The 23,694-nt window shown below is 40.6% G+C and overlaps 1 protein-coding gene across 14 annotated transcripts in view; it reads left to right on the forward strand.

Moving 5' to 3' along the window:
- Positions 1-23,694, forward strand: part of STAU2 (staufen double-stranded RNA binding protein 2) — a 320,498-nt gene that overhangs the window by 259,332 nt on the left and 37,472 nt on the right. Inside the window, exon 13 of one of the 14 annotated variants that reach the window (XM_047728846.1) lies at positions 9,477-9,560. The exons of the other annotated variants lie outside the window; for them this stretch is intronic. Coding sequence (XP_047584802.1) covers positions 9,477-9,545 — 69 coding nt within the window. The 3' untranslated portion in view covers positions 9,546-9,560. Of the gene's footprint in view, positions 1-9,476; positions 9,561-23,694 lie in introns of those variants that run through there. 14 annotated transcript variants of the gene reach the window in all.

Raw genomic sequence — 23,694 nt, forward strand, 5'->3', positions numbered from 1 at the left:
CCCCTGAAGCCATTTACTGTCCTACGTCTGCATTCCCAAACCTATTTTGAGAGAGACGTAGTAAATATAAAATTTTTCAGAAATTTTGGAGTAGGACATTCTACTTAAGATATGCACTGCAAAGTGTGTACATTTTAGGCCTACAAACACGTGCCTATATATGTCTATACATATGTATATACTTACGTACTTGTGTCTATAGCCTTTAAAGATGCTCTACTCCAAGTTTGGATAGCTGCCGTTAACTACAAATTTGACAATTCTTTTTTTAAATTAACATATAATGTATTATTAGTCCCAGGGGTACAGGTCTGTGAATCATCAGGCTTTTACACTTAACAGCACTCTCCATATCGCATACCCTCCCCAATGTCCAAATCCAAACACCCTCTCCCTACCCACTTCCCCCCAGCAACCCTCAGTTTGTTTTGTGAGGTTAAGAGTCTCTTATGGTTTGTCTCTCTCCCGGTCCCATCTTGTTTCATTTTTGCCCTCCCTAGCCCACAAACTGCCCATGTTGCCTCTCAAATTCCTCATATCAGAGAGATCATATGATAATTATCTTTCTCTGATTGACTTATTTCGCTCAGCATAATACCTTCTAGTTCCATCCACATCATTCCAAATGGCAAGATTTCATTTCTTTTGATGGCTGCATAGGATTCTATTGTATATATATACACCACATCTTCTTTATCCATTCATCTGTTGATGGACATCTAGGTTCTTTCCATAGTTTGGCTATTGTGGGCATTGCTGCTATAAACATTCAGGTGTGTGTGCCCCTTCAAATCACTACATTTGTATCTTTAGGGTAAATGCCCAGTAGTGTGATTGCTGGGTCGTAGGGTAACTCTATTTTCAACTTTTTGAGGAACCTCCATACTGTTTTCCAGAGTGGCTGCAATAGCTTGCATTCCCACCAACAGTGTAGGAGGGTTCCTCTTTCTCTGCATCCTCGCCAGCATCTGTCATTTCCTGACTTGTTAATTTTAGCCATTCTGACTGGTGTGAGATGGTATGTCATTGTGGTTTTGATTTGTATTTCCCTGATGCCGAGTGATGTGGAGCACTTTTTCATGTGTCTGTTGGCCATCTGGATGTCTTTGCAGAAATGTCTGTTCATGTCCTCTGCCCATTTCTTGATTGGATTATTTGTTCTTTGGGTGTTGAGTTTGATAAGTTCTTTATAGATTTTTGGATATTAGCCCTTTATCTGATATGTCGTTTGCAAATATCTTCTCCCATTCTGTCAGTTGTCTTTTGATTTTGATGACTGTTTCCTTTGCTCTGCAAAAGCTTTTGATCTTGATGAAATCCCAGTAGTTCATTTTTGCCCTTGCTTCCCTTGCCTTTGGCGATGTTTCTAGGAAGAAGTTGCTGTGGCTGAGGTCGAAGAGGTTGTTGCCTGTGTTCTCCTCAAGGATTTGGATGGATTCCTGTCTCACATTGAGGTCTTTCATCCATTTTGAGTCTATTTTTGTGTGTGGTATAAGGAGTTGGTCCAGTTTCATTTTTCTGCATGTGGCTGTCCAATTTTCCCAACACTATTTGTTGAAGAGACTGTCTTTTTTCCATTGGACATCCTTTCCTGCTTTGTCAAAGATTAGTTGACCATAGAGTTGAGGGTTTATTTCTGGGCTCTCTATTCTGTTCCACTGGGCTATGTGTCTGTTTTTGTACCAGTACCATACTGTCTTGATGATGACAGATTTGTAATAGAGCTTGAAGTCTGGAATTGTGATGCCACCAACTTTGACTTTCTTTTTCAACATTCCTCTGGCTATTCGAGGTCTTTTCTGATTCCATATAAATTTTAGGATTATTTGTTCGATTTCTTTAAAAAAATTGATGGTATTTTGATAGGGATTGCATCAAATGTGTAGATTGCTTTAGATAGCATAGACATTTTCACAATATGTGTTCTTCCAATCCAGGAGCATGGAACATTTTTCCATTTCTTTGTGTCTTCCTCAATTTCTTTCATGAGTACTTTGTAGTTTTCTGAGTACAGATTCTTTGCCTCTTTGGTAAGGTTTATTCCTAGGTATCTTATGGTTTTGGGTGCAATTGTAAATGGGATTGACTCCTTAATTTCTCTTTCTTCTGTCTTGTTGTTGGTGTATAGAAATGCAGCTGATTTCTGTGCATTGATTTTATATCCTGACACTTTACTGAATTCCTTTATGAGTCCTAGCAGTTTTGGAGTGGAGTCTTTTGGGTTTTCCACATAAAGTATCATATCATCTGCAAAGAGTGATAGTTTGATGACTTCTTTGCCAATTTGGATGCCTTTTATTTCTTTTTGTTGTCTGATTGCTGAGGCTAGGACTTCTAGTACTACGTTGAATAGCAGTGGCAATAATGGACATCCCTGCCGTGTTCCTGACCTTAGCAGAGAAGCTCTCAGTTTTTCTCCATTGAGAATGATATTCATGTGGGTTTTTCATAGATGGCTTTGATGATATTGAGGTAGGTACCCTCTATCCCTATACTTTGAAGAGTTTTGATCAAGAAAGGATGCTGTACTTGTCAAATGCTTTTTCAGCATCTATTGAGAGTATCACATGGTTCTTGTTCTTTCTTTTATTGATGTATCGTATCACATTGATTGATTTGTGGATGTTGAACCCAGCTTGCAGCCCTGGAATAAATCCCACTTGGTCATGATGAATAATCCTTTTAATGTACTGTTGGATACTATTGGCTAGTATTTTGGTGAGAATTTTCCCATCTGTGTTCATCAAGGACGTTGGTCTGTAATTCTCGTTTTTGATGGGATCTTTGTTTGGTTTTGAGATCAAGGTGATGCTGGCCTCATAAAATGAGTTTGGAAGTTTTTCTCCCATTTCTATTTTCTGGAACAGTTTCAGGAGAATAGGTATTAATTCTTCTTTATTTTATTATTTTTTTTTAAAGATTTTATTTATTTATTTGACAGAGAGAAATCACAAGTAGGCAGAGAGGCAGGCAGAGAGAGAGAGGAGGAAGCAGGCTTCCTGCTGAGCAGAAAGCCCGATTCGGGGCTCGAACCCAGGACCTGGGATCATGACCTGAGCCGAAGGCAGCGGCTTAACCCACTGAGCCAGGCACCCCTTAATTCTTCTTTAAATGTTTGGTAGAATTCCCCTGGGAAGCCATCTGGCCCTGGGCTCTTGTTTGTTTGGAGATTTTTGATGACTGCTTCAATCTCCTTACTGGTTATGGGACTGTTCAGGTTTTCTATTTCTTCCTGGTTCAGTAGTGGTAGTTTATATGTCTCTAGGAATGTGTCCATTTCTTCCAGATTGTCAAATTTGCTAGTGTATAGTTGTTCATAATATGTTCTTATAATTGTTTGTATTTCTTTGGTGTTGGTTGTGATCTCTTCTCTTTCATTCATGATGTATTTATTTGGGTCCTTTCTCTTTTCTTTTTGATAAGTCTGGCCAGGGTTTTATCAATCTTATTAATTCTTTCAAAGAACCAGCTCCTAGTTTTGTTGATTTGTTCCATTGTTTTTTTGGTTTCTATTTCATTGATTTCTGGTCTGATCTTTATGATTTCTCTTCTTCTGCTGGGTTTAGGCTTTCTTTGCCATTCTTTCTCCAGCTCCTTTAGGTGTAGGGTTAGGTTGTGTATTTGAGACCTTTCTTGTTTCTTGAGAAAGGCTTGTATCACTATATATTTTCCTTTCAGGAAAATACCTTTGCTGTGTCCCACAGATTTTGAACAGTTGTGTTTTCATTTTCATTTGTTTCCATGAATTTTTTTCAATTCTTCTTTAATTTCCTGGTTGACCCTTTCATTCTTTAGTAGGATGCTCTTTAGCCTCCATGTATTCGGGTTCTTTCCAACTTTCCTCTTGTGATTGAGTTCTAGCTTCAGAGCATTGTGGTCTGAAAATGTGCAGGGAATGATCCCAATCTTTTGGTACCAGTTGAGACCTGATTGTGACCCAGGATGTGATCTATTCTGGAGAATGTCCATGTGCACTAGAGAAGAATGTGTATTCTGTTGCTTTGGGATGGGATGTTCTGAATATATCTGTGATGTCCATCTGGTCCAGTGTGTCATTTAAGCCGTTTTTTCCTTGTTGATCTGTGCTTGGGTGATCTGTCCATTTCAGTGAGGGGGGGTGTTAAAGTCCCCTACTCTTATTGTATTATTGTCAGTGTGGTTTTTTTAATTTTGTTACTAATTGGTTTATATATTTGGCTGATCCCATGTTAGGGGCATAGATATTTAAAATTGTCAGACCTTCTTGTTGGACAGACCCTTTGAGTATGATATAATGTCCTTCCTCATCTCTTATTATAGTCTTTGGCTTAAAATCTAATTGATCTGATATAAGGATTGCCACCCAGATTTCTTTTGATGTCCATTAGCATGGTAAATTTTTTCCCACACCCTCACTTTAAATCTGGAAGTGTCTTTGGGTCTAAAATGAGTTTCTTATAGATAGCATATTGATGGTTTTTTGTTTTTTATCCATTCTGATACCCTGTGTCTTTTGATTGGGGCATTTAGCCCATTTACATTCAGGGTAACTATTGAAAGATATGAATTTAGTGTCATTGTATTGCCTGTAAGGTGACTGTTACTGTATATTGTCTCTATTCCTTTCTAGTCTACTACTTTTTGGCTTTCTCTTTGCTTAGAGGACACCTTTCAATATTTCCTGTAGGGCTGGTTTGGTGTTTCCAAATTCTTTTAGTTTTTGTTTGTCCTAGAAGCTTTTTATCTCTCTTTCTATTTTCAATGATAGCCTAGCTGGATATTGTATTCTTGGCTGCATGTTTTTCTCATTTAGTGCTCTGAATATATCATGCCAGTTCTTTCTGGCCTGCCAGGTCTCTGTGGATAAGTCTGCTGCCAATCTAATATTTTTACCATTGTATGTTACAGACTTCTTGTCCTGGGCTGCTTTCAGGATTTTCTCTTTGTCACTAAGACTTGTAAGTTTCACTATTAGATGATGGAGTGTGGACCTATTTTTATTGATTTTGAGGGGGTTCTCTGTACCTCCTGGATTTTGATGCTTGTTCCCTTTGCCATATTAGGGAAATTCTCTACAGTAATTCACTCCAATATACCTTCTGCCACTCTCTCTCTTTCTTCTTCTTCTGGAATCCCAGTTATTCTAATATTGTTTCATCTTATGGTATCACTTATCTCTCGAATTCTCCCCTCGTGGTCCAGTAGTTGTTTGTCTCTCTTTTGCTTAGCATCTTTATTCTCTGTCACTTGGTCTTCTATATCACTAATTCTCTCATTTTCCTCATTTATCCTAACAGTAAGAGCCTCCATTTTTTATTGTACCTCATTAATAGACTTTTTGATTTCAGATTGGTTAGATTTTAGTTCTTTTATTTCTCCAGAAAGGGCTTTTATTTCTCCAGACAGGGTTTCTCTAATATCTTCCATGCCTTTTTCAAGCCCAGCTAGCACCTTGAGAATTGTCATTCTGAATTCTAGATCTGACATATTACCAATGTCCATATTGATTAGATCCCTAGCCTTCGGTACTGACTCTTCTTTTTTTTGTGTTGAGTTTTTCCGCCTTGTCATTTTATCCAGATAAGAATATATGAACAAGAGAATAAAATACTAAAAGAGTGGCAAATACCCCACAAAAAGGTACACTAACCAAATCAGAAGAGACCCCAAATCGGGGGGGCGGGGGGAAGAAAGGAGGTAAAAAGAAGTTTTAATAAAGTATAAAAAATTAAAAATATATATATATATATATATTAGACTGGTGAAAAGAACAGAGCCACCCACTTGATTTTGGGTGTATTTTGGTCTCTTAGAAGAAACTACCTCCCAAAATTTTTTAAAGAAAGAAAAACTTATATATATACAAAAATAAGGGTAAACACAATGAAGGTAGAATATGACTGTAAGGATGAAAAAAAATTCTAAAAACAGGAATTGATAAGTTGGTTGGAAAAAGAAAGAAAAGAAAGTGGGGAGAATTTTCTCAGGCTGGAGACTAGATCAAAGCTCTGTGCTAGATGTCGGGTGTATTTTGAGCTGTTAGAAGAAATTGTATCCTGGGGCACCTGGGTGGCTCAGTGGGTTTAGTCTCTGCCTTCAGCTCAGGTCATGATCTCAGGGTGCTGGGATCGAGCCCCGCATCGGGTTCTCTGCTTGGCGGGGAGCCTGCTTCCCCATCTCTCTGCCTGCCTTTCTGCCTACTTGTGTTATCTCTCACTCTCCTTCTCTCTCTGTCAAATAAATAAATAAATCTTAAAAAAAAAAAAGAAAATAAATTGTATCCCAAAATTTTTTAAGAAGAAAAAACCCTATATGTATAAAAAAATAAAGTTAGATACAATGAAGTTTAAGATATGACTATAATAATGAAGGCTTAAAAAGTTTTTTTAGAAAGGTATTGTTAAGATAAACTAGTTTAAAAATGTTAAAAGAGGAAAGAGGAAAAAAATTAGATAAGAAAAAATAAAATTAAAAAAATTTAATTAAATTTGCAAGACTAAAGAATCATGGGGAGAAAGCCATGAATTCCATGCTTTGCTTTCCCCTCCTCTGGAATTCCGCTGTCTTCCTTGATCAGTGAACTGGGCTTGGCTGGATATTCTTGCTGATCTTCTGGGGGAGGGGCCTGTTGTAGTGATTCTCAAGTGCATTTGCCCAAGGTGGAATTGGCACCACCCTTGCCAGGGGCTGGGATAAGTAATCTGCTCGGGTTTGCTCTCCAGAGCTTTTGTTCCGTGAATGCTTTCCATAGAGCTCTGGAGGACAGGAATGAAAATGGTGGTCCTCCAATCTCCAGCCTGGAGGAGCCGAGAGCTTGGGCTCCATTCCTCAGTGCGCCCTTGGAGAAAAGTGCTCCATCACTCCTGTCTCCCTGGTCTCCGGCCACGCTCCAAGCTCACCCGGCTTGTGGCGGAGCGTCTCTGTCTCCACCACCCCACCGCCCTGTTTGGAGTCTCCAAACCCAGCAGATTCCTGCATTCAGAGAAGGAAGGTGAGTCTCCCCGGATCTGCCACTTGTGGGGTCCCTGCTCAAAGAGCAGTGGTCCAACAGTGCCACAGATCACAGTTTAAGGTAACCCGGAGCTGAGAGCTCACTCCTTGGTGCCATCTCTATAGCTGGCTTCTCCTCTCTGATACCTGTGAGCTCTGCTACACTCAGACACCCCCGATCCTTCTGTGACCCTGCAGAACCTGAGATCACACTGTCCCCGTGAGGACTCTACCCCCGTTTAGCCTCTGGAGCAATGTCCCTCAGAGAAGCAGACTTTTATATGTTCAAATTTTGTACTCCATTGCTCTGCTGCTTGCCTGGAGCCAGCCCTTCCCCTCCAGCCTGTCTTCCCATCGCTTCGGATTCATTTCTCTGCATGTCCTACCTTTCAGAAAGTGGTCGATTTTCTGTTTCTAGAATTGCTGCTCTTTTCTCTTCCATGTCCTCTTGAGTTTGTAGGTGTTCGGAATGGTTTGATAACTATCTAACTGAACTCCTGTGACTTGATGTCGTCTCAGCCAGCTACTCTTCCTCCGTCTTGACTCCTCTCCCTTGATAATTCTTTTTTTTTTTTTTAAAGATTTTATTTATTTATTTGACAGAGAGAGATCACAAGTAGATGGAGAGGCAGGCAGAGAGAGAGAGAGGGAAGCAGGATCTCTGCCGAGCAGAGAACCCGATGCGGGACTCGATCCCAGGACCCCGAGATCATGACCTGAGCCGAAGGCAGCGGCTTAACCCACTGAGCCACCCAGGCGCCCAACCCTTGATAATTCTTAAGATGAGTTTTCTTAAGAGCTTGTTCAGCCTATTTCTCTGCTGTGTTACAGTTTTCATGTTTATATCAAGCATTCATTTATATTCATATATATTCATGTTTATATCAAGCATTCATTTTCACATAACTAGCAAATTTTAAAGCTTTCCACCCGTCGTGTGTGTGTGTGTGTGTGTGTGAGTGTGAGCGTGCATGCTTCAGCATGTGAATTGGCGTTGTAGTTGAAGGAGATGAGGCGGAATGGGAGGGACATAGAGACAGAAAGGAGGTAAAGGAATTGCTGGAGGAATCCCAGCCTCAGACAGTGAAGCGAAGGATCCTTGGTAAAGTTCTTGCTCTTATCCTAAGTTTAACTAACTGAGGATCTGTTTCATAAATTGATCCAGAAATAATGTGTCTAATGATGGGACACCTGGGTGGCTCAGTTGGTTAAGCAGCTGCCTTCGGCTCAGGTCATGATCCCAGCGTCCTGGGATCGAGTCCCACATCGGGCTCCTTGCTTGGTGGGGAGCCTGCTTCTCCCTCTGCCTCTGCCTGCCACTCTGTCTGCCTGTGCTCGCTCTCTCTCCCTCTCTCTCTGACAAATAAATAAAATCTTAAAAAAAAAAATGTGTCTAATGATGTGTGATGGTATTAAGGAATTACTGGAATTACTGTTAACTTTTTTAGGTATGATAATGTTACAGTTACATTTTTAAAGTGTCCTTACCTTTTGGAGATTCATACTTAAACATTTACCGTTGAAATGATGCTGGAGGCACGGGTTCATAAGACTTCTCTCTCCTTTGTATATGTTTGAATTTTTTTCATAAAAAACACCTTTTTAAAAAGAAGGAAACACGGTTCATGGAACCGATTCAGCTACCCAAAACTCATAGGTCATTGATTAGTAATCAAATATGCAGCCATCCATCAATTTCAACCATCTGTCTGTCTCTTTTCTATTTACCCATTGAGCCACCTGTCTGTGAGCTTTGAATTATTAAAAAAAAAAAAGATTTAAAGTGACTTTTAAAAATTCTCATTGATACTTTTTAAATGAAGGAATTGAAGAAAAGTCTTAAAAATCAGACAGAGGTGAGAGGTACAGAATGCATGTGATGAGTTTCAGCCTCCTTACTAGAGATAACACCATGAATTTGCCCATTGACCTCTTGGTAGCCCTTGTAAAATAAAGAACATGGTCTGTTTTGCTCATGAGTCATAGCATCTTCTCATAAATCTAACTATCAGCTCACCTGAGATATACTCATGTGAATAGTTTCTATTGCCATATCTTCAGACCCATAGACAAGGTATAAGAAAGTGGAGGGAAAGAAAAACTAACATTTATAGAGCATCTACTATGTGTCAACTTTTATGCTAGATGTTCCTATACATCGTCTTCAATCTTTTTCTGTTAATAATGGTTCTTACTTACATTTGCTTAAGATGTCTTTTTTTTTTTTTCATCCTGTCCCCAGTGTCTGGGCACTTGCAAATTCCTATGTACTCACTCTTTTCCTTACCACAAAACAAGCAAATGAGAAACCACCATTTATATGTATTTCTAACATCAGTGCCAAATTTTGGTGCTAACTTTTAGCATCAGACAATAGACACTTGATAATGATTGGTTTGTAAATAAAAATATCCTATAGAAAAATTTATCCAAATTATTTTAATTCTCCATATTTTCAACCTGGCATCTCAATGTGCCCAACCTAATAATTTTCTTCTGCCTCCCAGACTGCTTTTGCTCTGGTGTTTCTTGCCAAAGAGAAGGGCAACAAAAACCCAACCAGTTGCTCAAGGTAGAACCTGCGACAACCCAGGTTGCATTTCTGGCATCCTCCTCAGTACCTTGGTCTCCTCAGCACCCCAGTGTCCCTCGCAGAAATTCTGTCCATCCTTACCAGCCTCGCCCTCCATTGCACACTGTCATCTGTTTCCTGACTATCGCAGCTGTTCTTCCTGTACTCAGGCCTGTCCCCACCAGTCCTTTCTACACCACAGCCAAGTTGATTTTCCAAAGGGCAACACTGTTTGTCTCATCCCCCATAAATATTTCAGAGAAGTGAACTTCAAACCATTTATTTTATGGCTCATAATTAGAAATAAATTTATCATCATGACTAAATACACACACAGGCACACACACACGTTTTATGTTTTCTGTTCTGTCCTGTCATATTCTATTTTGATCTCTCTTGTTGAGAAAGCAGTGTTGGTTGAAACCCATGAAAATGATTTCAGAGCTAACTAATAGATGAGATCCTACGGTGTGGAAAGCACTGCTGTTTCGGATTCTTATTGCACAAATGCTAAAAACTGAGCTCTGTAGCAAAAGCGATGGGGCTCTTTGCATTCTGCCTTCTGCTCATTTGCGTAGCCCCAACCCTAGCCCAGCTTTGATGCCTCAGCTTTCCTGAACCCTGATAGTCCCACAGTGATGCTGCCGTCTTTTGCCTTTGACTACCCTCACCCTACTCCACCACCTGCCTCCTTAATTCTTCCAGTCCTTCCCATGTCAGCTTCAATGTCACTTCCTTTAGGAAGTGTGACCCTGATAGTCCTTATAGTGTTTATCACATACCAGTCCCTGTGCGAAACCCTTCCCATGGGTTACCTCTTTTAAACTCCAGTTGCCAGAATTGGTGCTCACTATCTGCTGGATGAATTTATTTCACATCATGCCCTCTTTGTTGCTGGGGACTAGAATGGTATGTATTTAATATTACCTCTATGCTAGAATTTCTACAGTACATAGAATCTACTTATGAGTGTTTGTAGATACTGATGGCCCACGGGTCATCTGTGGGTACAAGTGCCATGAAACATGTAATCATTTCTTCAGGCTTGAGAGGAAAGTGCAGTTCATGTCCAGTCACCTGGGAGTGTTGGGTGAGAGTACAATAAGATGTTAACAGCTGCCTCAGTATTTTATGCTGTGATTTCATTTTCTTTGGTGGTTGCTTTTGAAGCCAGGTTTAATCTAGCAATTTCTGTTATTAGAAGTATACTGAATCAGGCTGTAAATGTTATGCAGCCATGATCAAGGAAACTTATAATTTTAATCTGAATAAGGGTCACAATACCAAGTCACAGTACATTACCCATAATATAAGGCCAGGAGGTAAATTGGCTGGAGAATAATGCATCTACTTTGCTTTACAGTCAGCGAGTCTGAGTCATATATGGCCGGGGTAAACAGAATGAACACAGTAAATAGTTTTGACTCTAAGTAATTATTACTATTTACAAATAGTAATGACCCATAGCAGGTAAATAGTCCTTGAAAAGCCATTGTAGGATAAAACTAGTCCAAATGTTCTCAAGCTGAGAAGTTTTATAATAACATCAAATCTATCTCAGAGGTGCATAGAAGGGTCTGATTGATTCTATTCTGGCTGGTCTAAGGTCATTTGGTGCTCTTCTGACAGTATATGTTCTTGAATAAGAAGGTAAAATAACCCACACAGCTCCCATTGGTAACAATAAACATAATGCCCTATATGAGTGTTAGTGTTTTTTTTAACATATGAGTTCCTAAACTGATACTAACCAGTTTCTAGAAGTCAGTAACCACTTAGGAACACAGGATTTCTTGGCTCTGTTCTTTAGAATGAGTGAATATCACAGTAAATTAAAATTTTCATGTCACATAGTAACTTCATTTCACATCATCTCTTTTTAGTTGTTCACAATTCTATGAATCAACAGTAAGTGGAAACGAAAATGCTAGAACAAAAATGAATTGGTTTAGTAGTTAGGAAACCTGAATTCTAGTCCATATTCTGTTTATGAATATCTGTATGTTCATAGGCTTATCATTTAACCTCTTTTACATCTCAGGCTCTTCATCTATAAAATGAGGGGGTTAAAAAAATCATAGCATGATCATTTTCAAAAGGATCTTCCAAGATTCTAAATTACCATTAAATGAGACCCCATCATATATCAATGGGAAAACCCTTTGTCAATGTAAATAAACTGAATAGATGGTTTTGACTCACTTTTCTAAATTTCTTTCATATAGGGGATGTAGAATCTAAAACTTTTTTTAAAAAAGATTTTATTTATTTATTTGACAGACAGATATCACAAGTAGGCAGAGAGGCAGGCAGAGAGAGAGAGAGAGAATGGAGGAAGGCAGCTCCCTACCGAGCAGAGAGCCCGATGTAGAACTTGATCCCAGGACTCCGGGACCATGACCTGAGCCAAAGGCAGAGTCTCTAGCCCACTGAGCCACCCAGGCACCCCTAGAATCTAAAAGGTTTTTAAGACATTTCAAAAATAGAGCAAAATCCAAATAACCAAGCTATCACCCACTGACTTCAGAAGATCCATGGATCTGTAAACCTGTAGTCCTTTGAATTCACAAACCCACTTACTGAACCCATGATTTATAGGAAGAGTAAAAGTGTTTATTTATATATTCTGTGTGTCAGCTTTAAGCTTCAGAAGCCAGTCCAATTTCTGTTGATCAGTTGCTTCGTGACCCGTGGGAAGTAGGAAGTTTGAAAACAGGTGGTGTCAGAGTACCTGTCAGAGCAAATCGAACTGGATCCTGTCAACTTAGAGGGTGCACCACTTTTTTTAAAAAGTTCTTACTTGAAGTAAAATTTACAACAGAAAAAGTACATAAGTGTACATACACTTTGATGTATTTTCAAAAATTGAGCATATCTGTGTAACCTGATCATTTTTCTTTTTTTTTAAGATTTTATTTATTTATTTATTTTTTTGAGAGAACAAGTGCACATAAGCAGGGAAAGGCAGGGGGAGAGGGAAAGAATCCCAAGCAGACTCCCTGCTGAGCACCAAGCCCATCGCAGGGCTTGATCTCAGCACCCTGAGATCATGACCTGAGCCCAAACCGAGTTGGTCGCTTAACTGACTGAGCCACCCAGGGGCCCTGAGACTGACCCATTTTTAAATGTACCCTTACATGATACTTTGACATAAAGACTACCCATTGTTGGAAGATTGGGTAGAAATTAGCTCTATAAGTATCAAAAGGCATGATTAATTTTAGTTCAAACCAGTGTGCTTTTTCTCCTCTCTCCCTAAGACACACCCATTAAGATGGGAACTGAGCAGAACACACCTCTGCCTGAGGAGTGACAAACAGCAGAGTTGGGAAATCCCAATCCTAAGCCATAGTCAGAGATAGAAAGTGATAGTTTTCGTTTTTGCTTTCCTTGTTAATAGAGCAGCAGTCTGTGGGCAGAAAGAGCTTTAAGTAAGGCAAGCTTAAAGTCTCAGATTCACCAAAACTTTTCTAATGTTTTTCCCTTGCACATCATGAAAAGTCAATAGTAATTAGATCACAAAATCACCCCCGAAGTTGGCCACCCAACTTTTATTTATACTTCTATTAGACAATCTCCCTTTCACTGCCCCAGCTACACGGTTCTGAGTGCAGAGGCAGACATTTCGAGAAGAAAGTGCCTGCAGACCCAGGGACGTGATAAAGGTCTGGCCACGTCAGATATTCTTCTTCAGGCTTCCTGACGTGTTCTGTTTTGTTTTTTAACCATTTAGACCACATGCCACAATAAATTATTGAAGGGTTTATAGTTCCTATAAATCATGCTTGCAGACAATATTTCATCTGATTGTCTTAGCAACTCTCCGGGGTCGACGAGAAAGGTTGTGTGGATCACGGAACGGATGAAAAATGTTCCAGCCTAATTTGGAGAGTGCCATCCATTTGTAACTGATCTTATTATGAGCTGTTTATTATTTTTGTAACTGGAAATTTCCAAACTTCTTCCATCCCCGTCTTCTCACAATACTCCTCTTTATATTCCCCCTTGGCGGGAGGGTGAGGCAGCCAGGAGAGCCCTGCACTAAGCTTTCCGCCGCTTGGAGCATCTTCTGATCCACCTTTTAATTTATTTTTTAGCCGGTAAGCACTTAATCCTTTTGATGGTGTTATAGTAGAAGGTGTTAGACTAGGCAGTGGCTTGTCATCTGGCATCACCGGCAAATCCAGGCCGCCGGTGGTTTCTGTGTCTCCCAGGACAGTGTTCTGATCATGACGCTAAGCTGGGGGCTCCCTGGGGGCGAAGGTGCTGGTGACTCACGTGTTGCCTCTGGCTCCCATGCATGGCCATACATCCGAGCTCTGCAGAAAAGCCCTGCACGCACATGACTTGGTCTCGAGGCATGTGGATTTTTGTTCCATATTCAAACCATGTGACTAAGACCACAAACACTTGGATAGAAGGATTCTTTTTTGAAAACCGTATTGCACAGCCACTCTGCTGCCCTTTAATGTGTGGCTGCTCTGTCATTTGACTGGCTTCCCCCACACACACTTTTTTCCCCTCTCAGAAACATCATTTGATCTGGCATTCTGAGAGCGTCTTAAATCTGTTTTCCCCAGGATGCAGCTTTAAATATTACAGAGACCGAATATTCTCATTTCAATCTTAACATACAGAACAGTATGGATGAAAATCACCTCTCCCCTTAAGCCCTGTCGGTCTGAGTCATGCGGGGGCTTGCTTACGATGGCCACAACCGGATTGCTGGGCTGTGAACGTGGTCAGTACTGTAATTCACTATTGTCTGAAGATGGACAGCTTTATGTGAGTATTTCTTCCCCCATCATGTGGGCATTCACCTTGGCTGTTACAAATAATATAGAGTATCTTTTTTTTTTTCCTGCAATAAGTTAAATTGGGAGAAGATTCTATAGTATATTGTTTCATTTCTTAGACAGCTGCTGAGTCATTTCCCCTTCATAACCGGGCTAGTTTTCACTAATACCTTTAATTACATCAGTTCTTTTTAATAAAACTCATTTTTATTGACTTTCACTCTACTTAATGAATCCTTCTTGGTGAAACAGGAGTTTCCTGGCACTGCGTATAAAATGACCCCTTATGACAGCTGAAGGTGGGCTGCATTTTTCCATCTCCTTTATCTATTAGCACTGTATGTTTCTTGTTTTTTTTTTTTTTTTTTTCTTAATGCTGAACTAAATCAACTGAAAGCTTTATTTCCTATTACATGGGCTGGCCTTTCCTTATGAAATAGAATTCTTAAAAGCTTGTTCTGTTCATTTTTTAAAAAGATCTTGGATATTTGGATTGTATTTTAAATAGCACTTAAAAACTCGAATTCTTTTTATAAAGTCAGTATTTTATATTGTGAGTAATTATTCCCTACTTTATCTATCCTTATTTTTTTATTGATGACTTTCTAATAGCACACACTTGTAGCTAAGTACATAGGGGGTAAGAAAAGATAATTTACGGAAGACTAAGCAAAGACAATTTCTTTAATTGTGCCTGGTGTGTCCTTTAATGTAAAGTTAACTTTATTTATCTTCAGTAGACTCTCTCTCACTCCTATTCTCCTTATACCCCATCCCCAAGACCCACCCCATTCACAGTTGTATCTTTCTGCTAATAATTAGTCCATTAACGGCACTGTTTTGATTGGGTGTTACCTAACTGGGTAGCTTTTTATCAAGCTTTATTTTAAACTCAGTGTCATCTTTTCTTAGCACATCAGTTTTTCTTCTAGTGTTTTGACAGATCTGTCCTTCCCCACCCAGTTCTGGTACACCACCACCCTGTCCTATCACACCGCACACCGATTAATGGCAAATCCATTCTGCATTCCCTTCCTGCATCTCAGCTCTGGGATTTTGTTAGAAGAGTTAGCCTTTAGCTTAGCCAATGTAGGGGTGTAATAATGCGTCAGCTTAAAGCAAGGTCCCCTAGTCTGAAAATCTCTCTTCCACTGGTCCTGTCCTTCAATGCTCCAAATCATGCCTATACTACCTGTTGATTTTTCATTTAGCCATTAAGAGCTGCTATTAAAATGTAAATATTAAAGAGGGGTAACCCATCTTAGCTTGAATTTCTTTCTTCCTGTCTTTTTCTTCCTGTCTTTTTTCCTGTCTGCCTGCCTGTCTGCCTTCCTTCCTTCCTTTCGCCATAGAGGCAATAATCAATCATTGGAATCTGAGAAATTTAAACATAAGATAATTGATATTGGGGATAAGCAAGAGAAATAGAAAACCCTGGAAAATGGAGCTCACCCTAAAATGGCATTAGAGAGTGCTGATTTAAGGGTATTAAAAATAATTAGGGTTGAGGGTAAAGGGGAGAAGAAGTGAAAAGTGAAAGCACATGGTGGCTTCAGGTAATGAAAAAGGGAGATCCAAAAAGCAGCAACTCCATCTCCTACTCAGTTTTGTTGGAAATATGCCTAGGTGTTATTCCTGGAAACTAGTGTGGGACTACTTCAGCAGTTTCTCTTAATGGGCTATTCCATGCCACCGTCCCTATTACACTTAATTTACTGTTTAATTAGATTCCTCATCCCAAGCTACTGCATAACTTTGTTCGTCCCATGACCCCTTGCTTCTGTGTGTTTGTGTGCGTGCTCTTGCCACCAGCGCTTGCGAGCTGTGGCTCAAGTTGGCTGGTCCCAAAGCCTTTCCTAACCCCCTTCTGCCTTAAATGTTTCATCTCATAAAAGGGGAGAAAAAACAACAACCACAAAAGCCCAACAAGTAGTTGTTGTCCAAACTCCCTTGCAGCTGGGGGAGCTGAAGAACGGAAACCTCACTTTTGAGACTTACAGGCATATCTGCCTAGAAGCTTTTGGGGAAACTCGTGGACAACCTAATCCAGTCGTGAACGTAATCATTCGAAAATCGAATCGAACTTCTTATTAAAAAGAGAGTCAGTCCTCACAGCAACCCTATAAAAATACAGCGTTATATCATCTCGCGAGGAAGCTCAGGTTCAGAGAAGTTAAGTAACTTGCCAGAAGTGACAGAGCCTGCCAGTTGTAAGACAGAGACCTAACCCCAGGACTTCCGGATTCAAACGGGACAGTCAGGCCCCTCCCACTGCTTTGTGCTCCCGTTGGTTACCCTTGTATGGAAGTCAAATGTATCTGCACATTAGAAATTCATTCATAAATCTGTCGAGCTGTTTCCCGTTTTTCCGGGATCACAGCTTTACTCCCCAAGCAGCTTGGTTTTTATTCCAGCTTTCGTCAGATTCCACACGGGTACCCTTTGTCTGGGTACATTTGCATGTGTGTTCTTGCCCAGAATGGGTACTCACTTGCGGATCTGCTTTCTACCTTGCTTCCTTTGACCATATTCTTTTCCTTTCTTGAACTGACCAGGGATAGAATACATGCAACAGCACTGACTCTCATCCTGTATTCTCTAGGGATCACAGAAAATGGGTGTGTTTCACTCATGGTCTCCTGCCATGTCTGTCCCCTTGTCTTTTTTTTTTTTTTTTAAGATTTTATTTATTTATTTAACAGAGATCACAAGTAGGCAGAGAGGCAGGCAGAGAGAGAGAGAGAGAAGAGGAAGCAGGCTCCCTGCAGAGCAGAGAGCCCGATGTGGGGCTCGATCCCAGGACCCTGGGATCATGACCTGAGCCGAAGGCAGAGGCTTTAACCCACTGAGCCACCCAGGTGCCCCAGCATATCTTTTTCTAATAGCAAATTTACTTAGTCTCATGGATAGAGCAGAAAATATGGCATCTTGCCCAGCCCTACCATCACTTGTATTTGGAGTCAGGTCATTTGTCCTCTCCATTTGTCTTAGTGAGCTTGGGCTTTTTTCACAAAGTACTATATAGGCTGCTGGCTTAAATAAAGAAATTTGTCATAGTTCTAGAGGCTGAGAAGTCACAGAGCAGGGTGCCAGTCTGGTCTATGTCTGATGAGGGCTCTCTTTCTGGTTTGCAAATGGCTGTCTTCTTGCTGTGTCCTCATTTGGCAGAGAAAAGAGAGTCTCTCTTTTGTGTTTCTTCCTGTAAGGGCACTAATCCCAATCACGAGGGCTCCACCCTCACGATCTAATCACCTTTCAAAGGCCCCACATCCAAATAGTATCACACTAGGGAATAGGCTTCAACATGTAAATTTTGGGGCAGTGGGAACACAGATGCTCAGTCCATTGTACCATCCCTTCCTATAAAAAGGGATAAGTGATATCTTTCTCACCTCACCTAAGAGAATATTATGAACAGGGCTAATCAGTTAGTTATTCAGCTAATATTTAATGGGTTATTTACTACTCAAGTTGTGCTTGAGCCTAGAGAATCAAAGATCAGAAGGCAAGGCGCCCACCCTGATTGCACTGGGGGAGAGAGATTTGCAAAGAAAACTTCAATTTATGTGAAGTGCTAAAAGAAAAGTGTACATGCGCTGTGGGAACTCACCCTGGCAGTTCAAGAAAACCTCCCTGAAGAGTCTGTGCCTGAACCTCAAAAGACAAACAAGGAAAAGGAAAGAAAGAACATTTCAGGCAAGAGGACCTGCACTGACAGAGAAATGACATAGGAACAAGATGGTGGAGTTGGCAGAGGTTGTGCCTGGTGCTGTAGGCAAGGGCCAGGCCAGGACTGTGAGCCTCCTGAGGGCAGGGATCACGTTTCAATCATCTTCATATCCCTGTCACCTAGCCAAGTGCCTGCCATCAAGGAAGGTGCTCAGTGATTGTTTATTCCATGTTGAATGAATGGAGGGCTTACAGGAGATCGCACAAACACAGCACAAAGTAGAAATTGGTGAGGACTCTAAGGGAGATGCAGATAAAACATTCTGGATTGCAGTGGTGGGAGAAGGCGGGGTGGGAGAGGAGGGGTGGCTTCGGGGAGAAGCAGCCTGTGAAATAGGCCTTCGGGGGTGGATGGTGAGGTTTATGAGAGTGGCTTCTCCATTCTTCTCTTCTGTGTCACATTCTTCCATTCACCAACCTCTTGACACTGGCTTAAGTTTCCCTCCACCCCCTTTTCTTCCTGGCTTCCTTCCTGGATTATTTCTTTCATCCTTTGGAGAAGCCCTTCCTCCTCTCTAATAAGCCAGAGGGTAGAAAGGCGTTTCTCCAGCCCTTTCACCTCTCTTCTGGAGGCATTTTATTGCAAAGACTTGGGATAGAATAGCTGGCAAACTTAGGTCTTTTTTTTTTTTAAGATTTTATTTATTTATTTGACAGAGAGATCACAAGTAGGGACAGAGGCAGGCAGAGAGAGAGAGGAGGAAGCAGGCTCCCCGCTGAGCAGAGAGCCCGACGCGGGGCTTGATCCCAGGACCCTGGGATCATGACCTGAGCCGAAGGCAGAGGCTTTAACCCATTGAGCCACCCAGGTGCCCCAAACTTAGGTCTTTAAAGACCCAGAACTCCATTGTAAAGAAGGAAGGACTCACACTCCTTAGCCACATTAAAATGAACAGAACATAGAAATAGTAAAGATGATTGGGTTACTTCATGAACCTGAAACCCAGAAAGACAGTTATGAGAATACATCATGGTGTTTGGGTTTAAAGTAATGTAATTTGGGAATTGCCATTCAGGTTTGGGAGGTCTAAAGGTATACTGCTCTAAAATGCAAGAATGCTTCCCTAGAGTTTGCTGAATTAGTCAAGAGATTGACATGAGAGCATTTGGGCCTAACTCTACCCTAGCACACACTGCCTTCAAAGGCAGGGGTAAGGAAATAGCAATAAAGATACAAAGGGGGATGTTAATTCCACTGTGGTATAATTAAGCAATGAATATACACACACATACACGCGTGCACACACACAACAGATTACATCAAGGCAAGGCTCTGATGGATATACAGGGCTTTTGGTATCTAATATCCATCACAACAAATCGAAAGCAGCCATACCTGTGAAAGTTTAGGAGAAGGGAAATTTTAAAACATTGTCCTCTGAAAGCAGGAAGGGAAGTTAATCACCTGCCTCAAAAAATACATGTAGCAACCCACACTTGGTTTAGAAGAGATAATAAGTTTGAAGAAATAATTAAGAGATAAAAAATAAATGGGTCAGCCTAATACAATTTTCTGGTCAAATACATTGCTACTAAATACAGAAACTGCATAATGAGGGTGGGCTATATTGTAGGATAGCATAAAGGAACTGTGGTTTTAAAAAAATCCACTTAAATATTTAAAAATATTTTTAAAATCTTTATTTTAAAATAAAATATTTTAAAAATATTTAAAAAAATTTTTAAAAATCTTTATTTTAAAATAAATATTTTAAAAATATTTAAAAAATTTTTTAAAATAATTTTTAAAGAAAAAAATTATGTTTTAAAATTTGCTTTGAATAAGACAATTATAAAGTAAAACAAACAAAAATTGTCATATGTGCTGGAAAACATCAATATGCATCCAAAAGGATTTGATGTTTATCACGTTGTTGTTGTTTTTTATAGATTTTATTTATTTATTTGACAGACAGAGATCACAAGTAGGCAGAGAGGCAGGCAGAGAGAGAGCCTGATGCGGGGCCTGATCCCAGGATCCTGAGATCATGACCCGAGCTGAAGGCAGAGGCTTTAACCCACTGAGCCATCCTGACACCCCGATGTTTATCATGTTTTAAACTGGTGACCGTGGGATAGGATAGCCCAGGCCTGTTTGGCCACACTGTTCGAGTGGCTGGGAGCTGGAGGGGACAGACCCAGGCTGTCGCTGAGTGTGGGCTGGGGTGGGGGTCGTCTTTGCGACCTGAATTTCCTCCTTTGCAGATCTCTGATCTTTGAAGAGCAAGAGTCTATGAAAATTCAAAAGGACAATAAACAGTTTCTTGACAAGAGTAGAAAACACCAAATTGATGTTTATTCTTCCGTTGACTTTGGTTCCATACACAAATTATGCTGAGAAATCAGTGGCATCTTCCAGTGAGCAATGATCTCATTTTAGCTGTATCTTCCTAAAATGATATCACAAAAACAAATCCACCCCCTCTCAAATGGCTTACAAAGAGTAGATCTTTCGTCATTCTGAAAGAGTTCGTTCTTACTTGCAGGTTGATGGTATAACTTCATCTCACTTCCCAACTTCCGTTCTGTTAAGCATGTTAATACAAGCCGTGTTTGACTCGGGCTCTTTTTTTTTAGTGTTTCCTTTGATTCTTCTGTTTCCATTTTTTAAAATGCTTTGTTTTTGAAAGTTTCCTTGCATTTCCTGAACTGTCAGAGCGTTTCAAGAGAAACACTGAGCTATTTAGGCTGCAGTTGTGTGTGTGTGTGTGTGTGTGTATGTGTGTGTGTGTGTGTGTGTGTGTGTGTAAATCCAATGCTCCCAGCGAACAAATGTTGTATTGTATATTCTATGGAGCTGCCTCCTCTCCTTCTTGAACAGAGCACCTGGTGTTACTGGTTTCAAAGAATATTTCAAGATTGGCAGTTGGAGTCTCTTCATAGAAGTGTAGCAGCGCTTCCCAGAAAGCTTGAAAAATGATATTCAAAGTGGAGGAGAATAGAGAATGGGTGTCACCCTCTAAAAGAATAGTAAGCAGCCGCAAGAACCTTCATTCAGAAAGGATTCAGGGAGAAAATGGAGACGTCTGAGAACCAGCTTTACTGCTCCGTGTGAGCTTAGAAGATCAAGTAGCCTCTTGAAACAGGGTTCTGCCTGGTCTGTCTGCCAGCATGCTTCTTGTGTGAAAAAAATCAAACCAAACCAAACCAGGGCTCTCTGCTTCAGGCCATATCCCACAAAAGTTTCATTCAAAAGCTAGAAATTGCAACCAATTTTCAGGCAACTTGGAAAGTGTTGCTCAAAACCACTATCAAAAAGGGGGGTAAAATGGTGGAATAAAGATGTTTCACAACAAATCTGGCCTTGGGTGGGAAGGCTCTTGATACACCATTGTAAAGTCTTGATTTCAAGGCCACCAACCCCCCACTTCCTCTTCAGTGCACATACAAGGTTAAGGAACCTGCGTGGAAGGTTAAAATGAAAAATATTCCAAATCAATTCCGTGACACCAAAGGTATTTCCTTATCTCGTTCAGCTCACAAATGTTCCCTACAGTTGCTCCCTGATCAGTAGTCATTTTGCACAAATCAAACTTGTATTCATCCCAGATTTGGGATAAATCAGAGCCAAAGGAAATTACCTTCTTGAAAGGTAATTCCATGAATGGAGTAGATACTTCGACTCCTTTTCCTGAACATGCTTCCCATAAAAATAAGTGTCCTGAATCTTGGATGGCACATCAAGAAATAAACTTTTAACAGAGTCGTGGGAAGAGTATCAGACTAAGGCCTTGACCACTTAGAAAGCCTCAGAAACCTGAACTGTGAACATTTGTTTTGTGTCATCAGCTTACATAAAAATGACGGTGATTTATTTTTCTATAGTCTTTCTTATGAAGCAATATCCTTTACAATCAAGTACTCCGAAATTCATGCAGAAAGTGTATTTACTTTTCGGAAATGGCAGATGTGAAATGAAATAGATATGAGGAATACAATCTTTCTGGACAACATTGTTATAAAAGCCATTTTTTATTTGCATCTTGCTCATTCAAAGCAGGTCTGGAAAGAGTACAAATGAACCAATAAAAGCCTACCTCACGCGTATTGCCACATGTAAAGATCTATGTGCCATTTCATTTTCAAAGGCCAGCGTGTTGCTTCGATAAGGCATAAAGTAACATAAAACTAGACCGTATTAGTCTTATCACTCTCTAGCAAGTGTTGTAATGTCGTAACTAAGTTGTCCATGACCACATAGCAAGGAGTCAAAGCCACTTCTATTAGACCCACTTTTCCATTTTGGCTCAACAAATGGTATAGATAGGCATAAAAGCAGACACAGAGGCAGACAGAAGGGGAAAAAAGGAACCTTCTCATTGCTTCCTACTATGTCTACCTTCAAGTTAATTACCTATTGTGCAAACAGTCCTCAGAGAAGTTTCTTCACCCTCATTGGCTGTGCACTCTGGAATGCCATAGTCTTTTCCTTTTTTTAACTTTATCTTTTTTTTTTTTTTTAAAGATTTTATTTATTTGACAGAGAGAGATCACAAGTAGGCAGAGAGGCAAGCAGAGAGAGAGAGGGAGGAGGAAGTAGGCTCCCTGCCTAGCAGAGAGCCCGATACGGGACTCGATCCCAGGACCCTGAGATCATGACCTGAGCTGAAGGCAGAGGCTTAACCCACTGAGCCACCCAGGCAGCCCCTTAACTTTATCTTAAAATTTGTGTTTGTTTATTTATCTTTAACTGAGCTTTATACCCCATGTGGGGCTTGAACTCACAACCCCAAGATCCAGAGTCCCATGCTCTTACCAACTGAGCCAGCCAGGTGCCCCTGCCATAGTTTCTATTAACCAACTGATTGTATACATTCCAAAGGCATTCAAATAAATTGCATTCTTTTAAATACTAGATATCATAAAGACATTAAGTTGACTACATTTTGGCATATCACAAGTGACACTTGAAGTCATAGATGCCAGAGGAATAAGGAAAATATCTTCCATATTTTTAGGTTTAAAATTTTTTGTTATTTATTAGCAGATGTGGACAAATAACCATTATAAATGGGACAGGGTGGTAGTGGTTGAAAAGACTGACAGAGGAGGTGATGTGTGAGGCTTGGGTTAGGTAATCAGACCAGACAAGGAAGCAGGGAAGTCGGATTGACCGGGGAGGGGGGCGGGCCAGAGATGCTGGGGACAATGGCACCAAACTCGCGGTGTGGCACTGCCCCTAGGCAGAGACCCAAGTGTGCAGTTCTGGGGGACTGGTCTGGTTCCAGCCCAGCAGCCTCCAAGTTTAAGAGCTCCTATGCATTCCACAGATGGGTGAAAGCCTGTGGCTGGGTCCCTACCTGACTCTGCCTCTCCCCACCTCATTCTCCCATCCTGCACTGTCTCCATCCTCCTCCCACTCGCTGCCCTACTTACGCTATCTGTTGACCTCACTGGCTGCCACCACGATGACATGATGTAAGTGGCATCTTCTCCCTAGCATACTGAAGCGCTTGCCAATACGCAGAAGAAATTATGTGTTATTAGGCACCCCATGTTTGCCAAATTAATTATGATTCCACCAGGTTTCTGATTTTCCTCCCAAACCAGTGAGAGGATATCTTCCCCAGTTTATACAGTAAGATAGAGCTCAGGTATCAATTCCTATGTTCCTCCTCTGAGTCTCAC

This window comes from Lutra lutra, chromosome 4 (assembly GCF_902655055.1).
Source record: "Lutra lutra chromosome 4, mLutLut1.2, whole genome shotgun sequence".
In the NCBI taxonomy this organism is placed as follows: domain Eukaryota; kingdom Metazoa; phylum Chordata; class Mammalia; order Carnivora; family Mustelidae; genus Lutra; species Lutra lutra.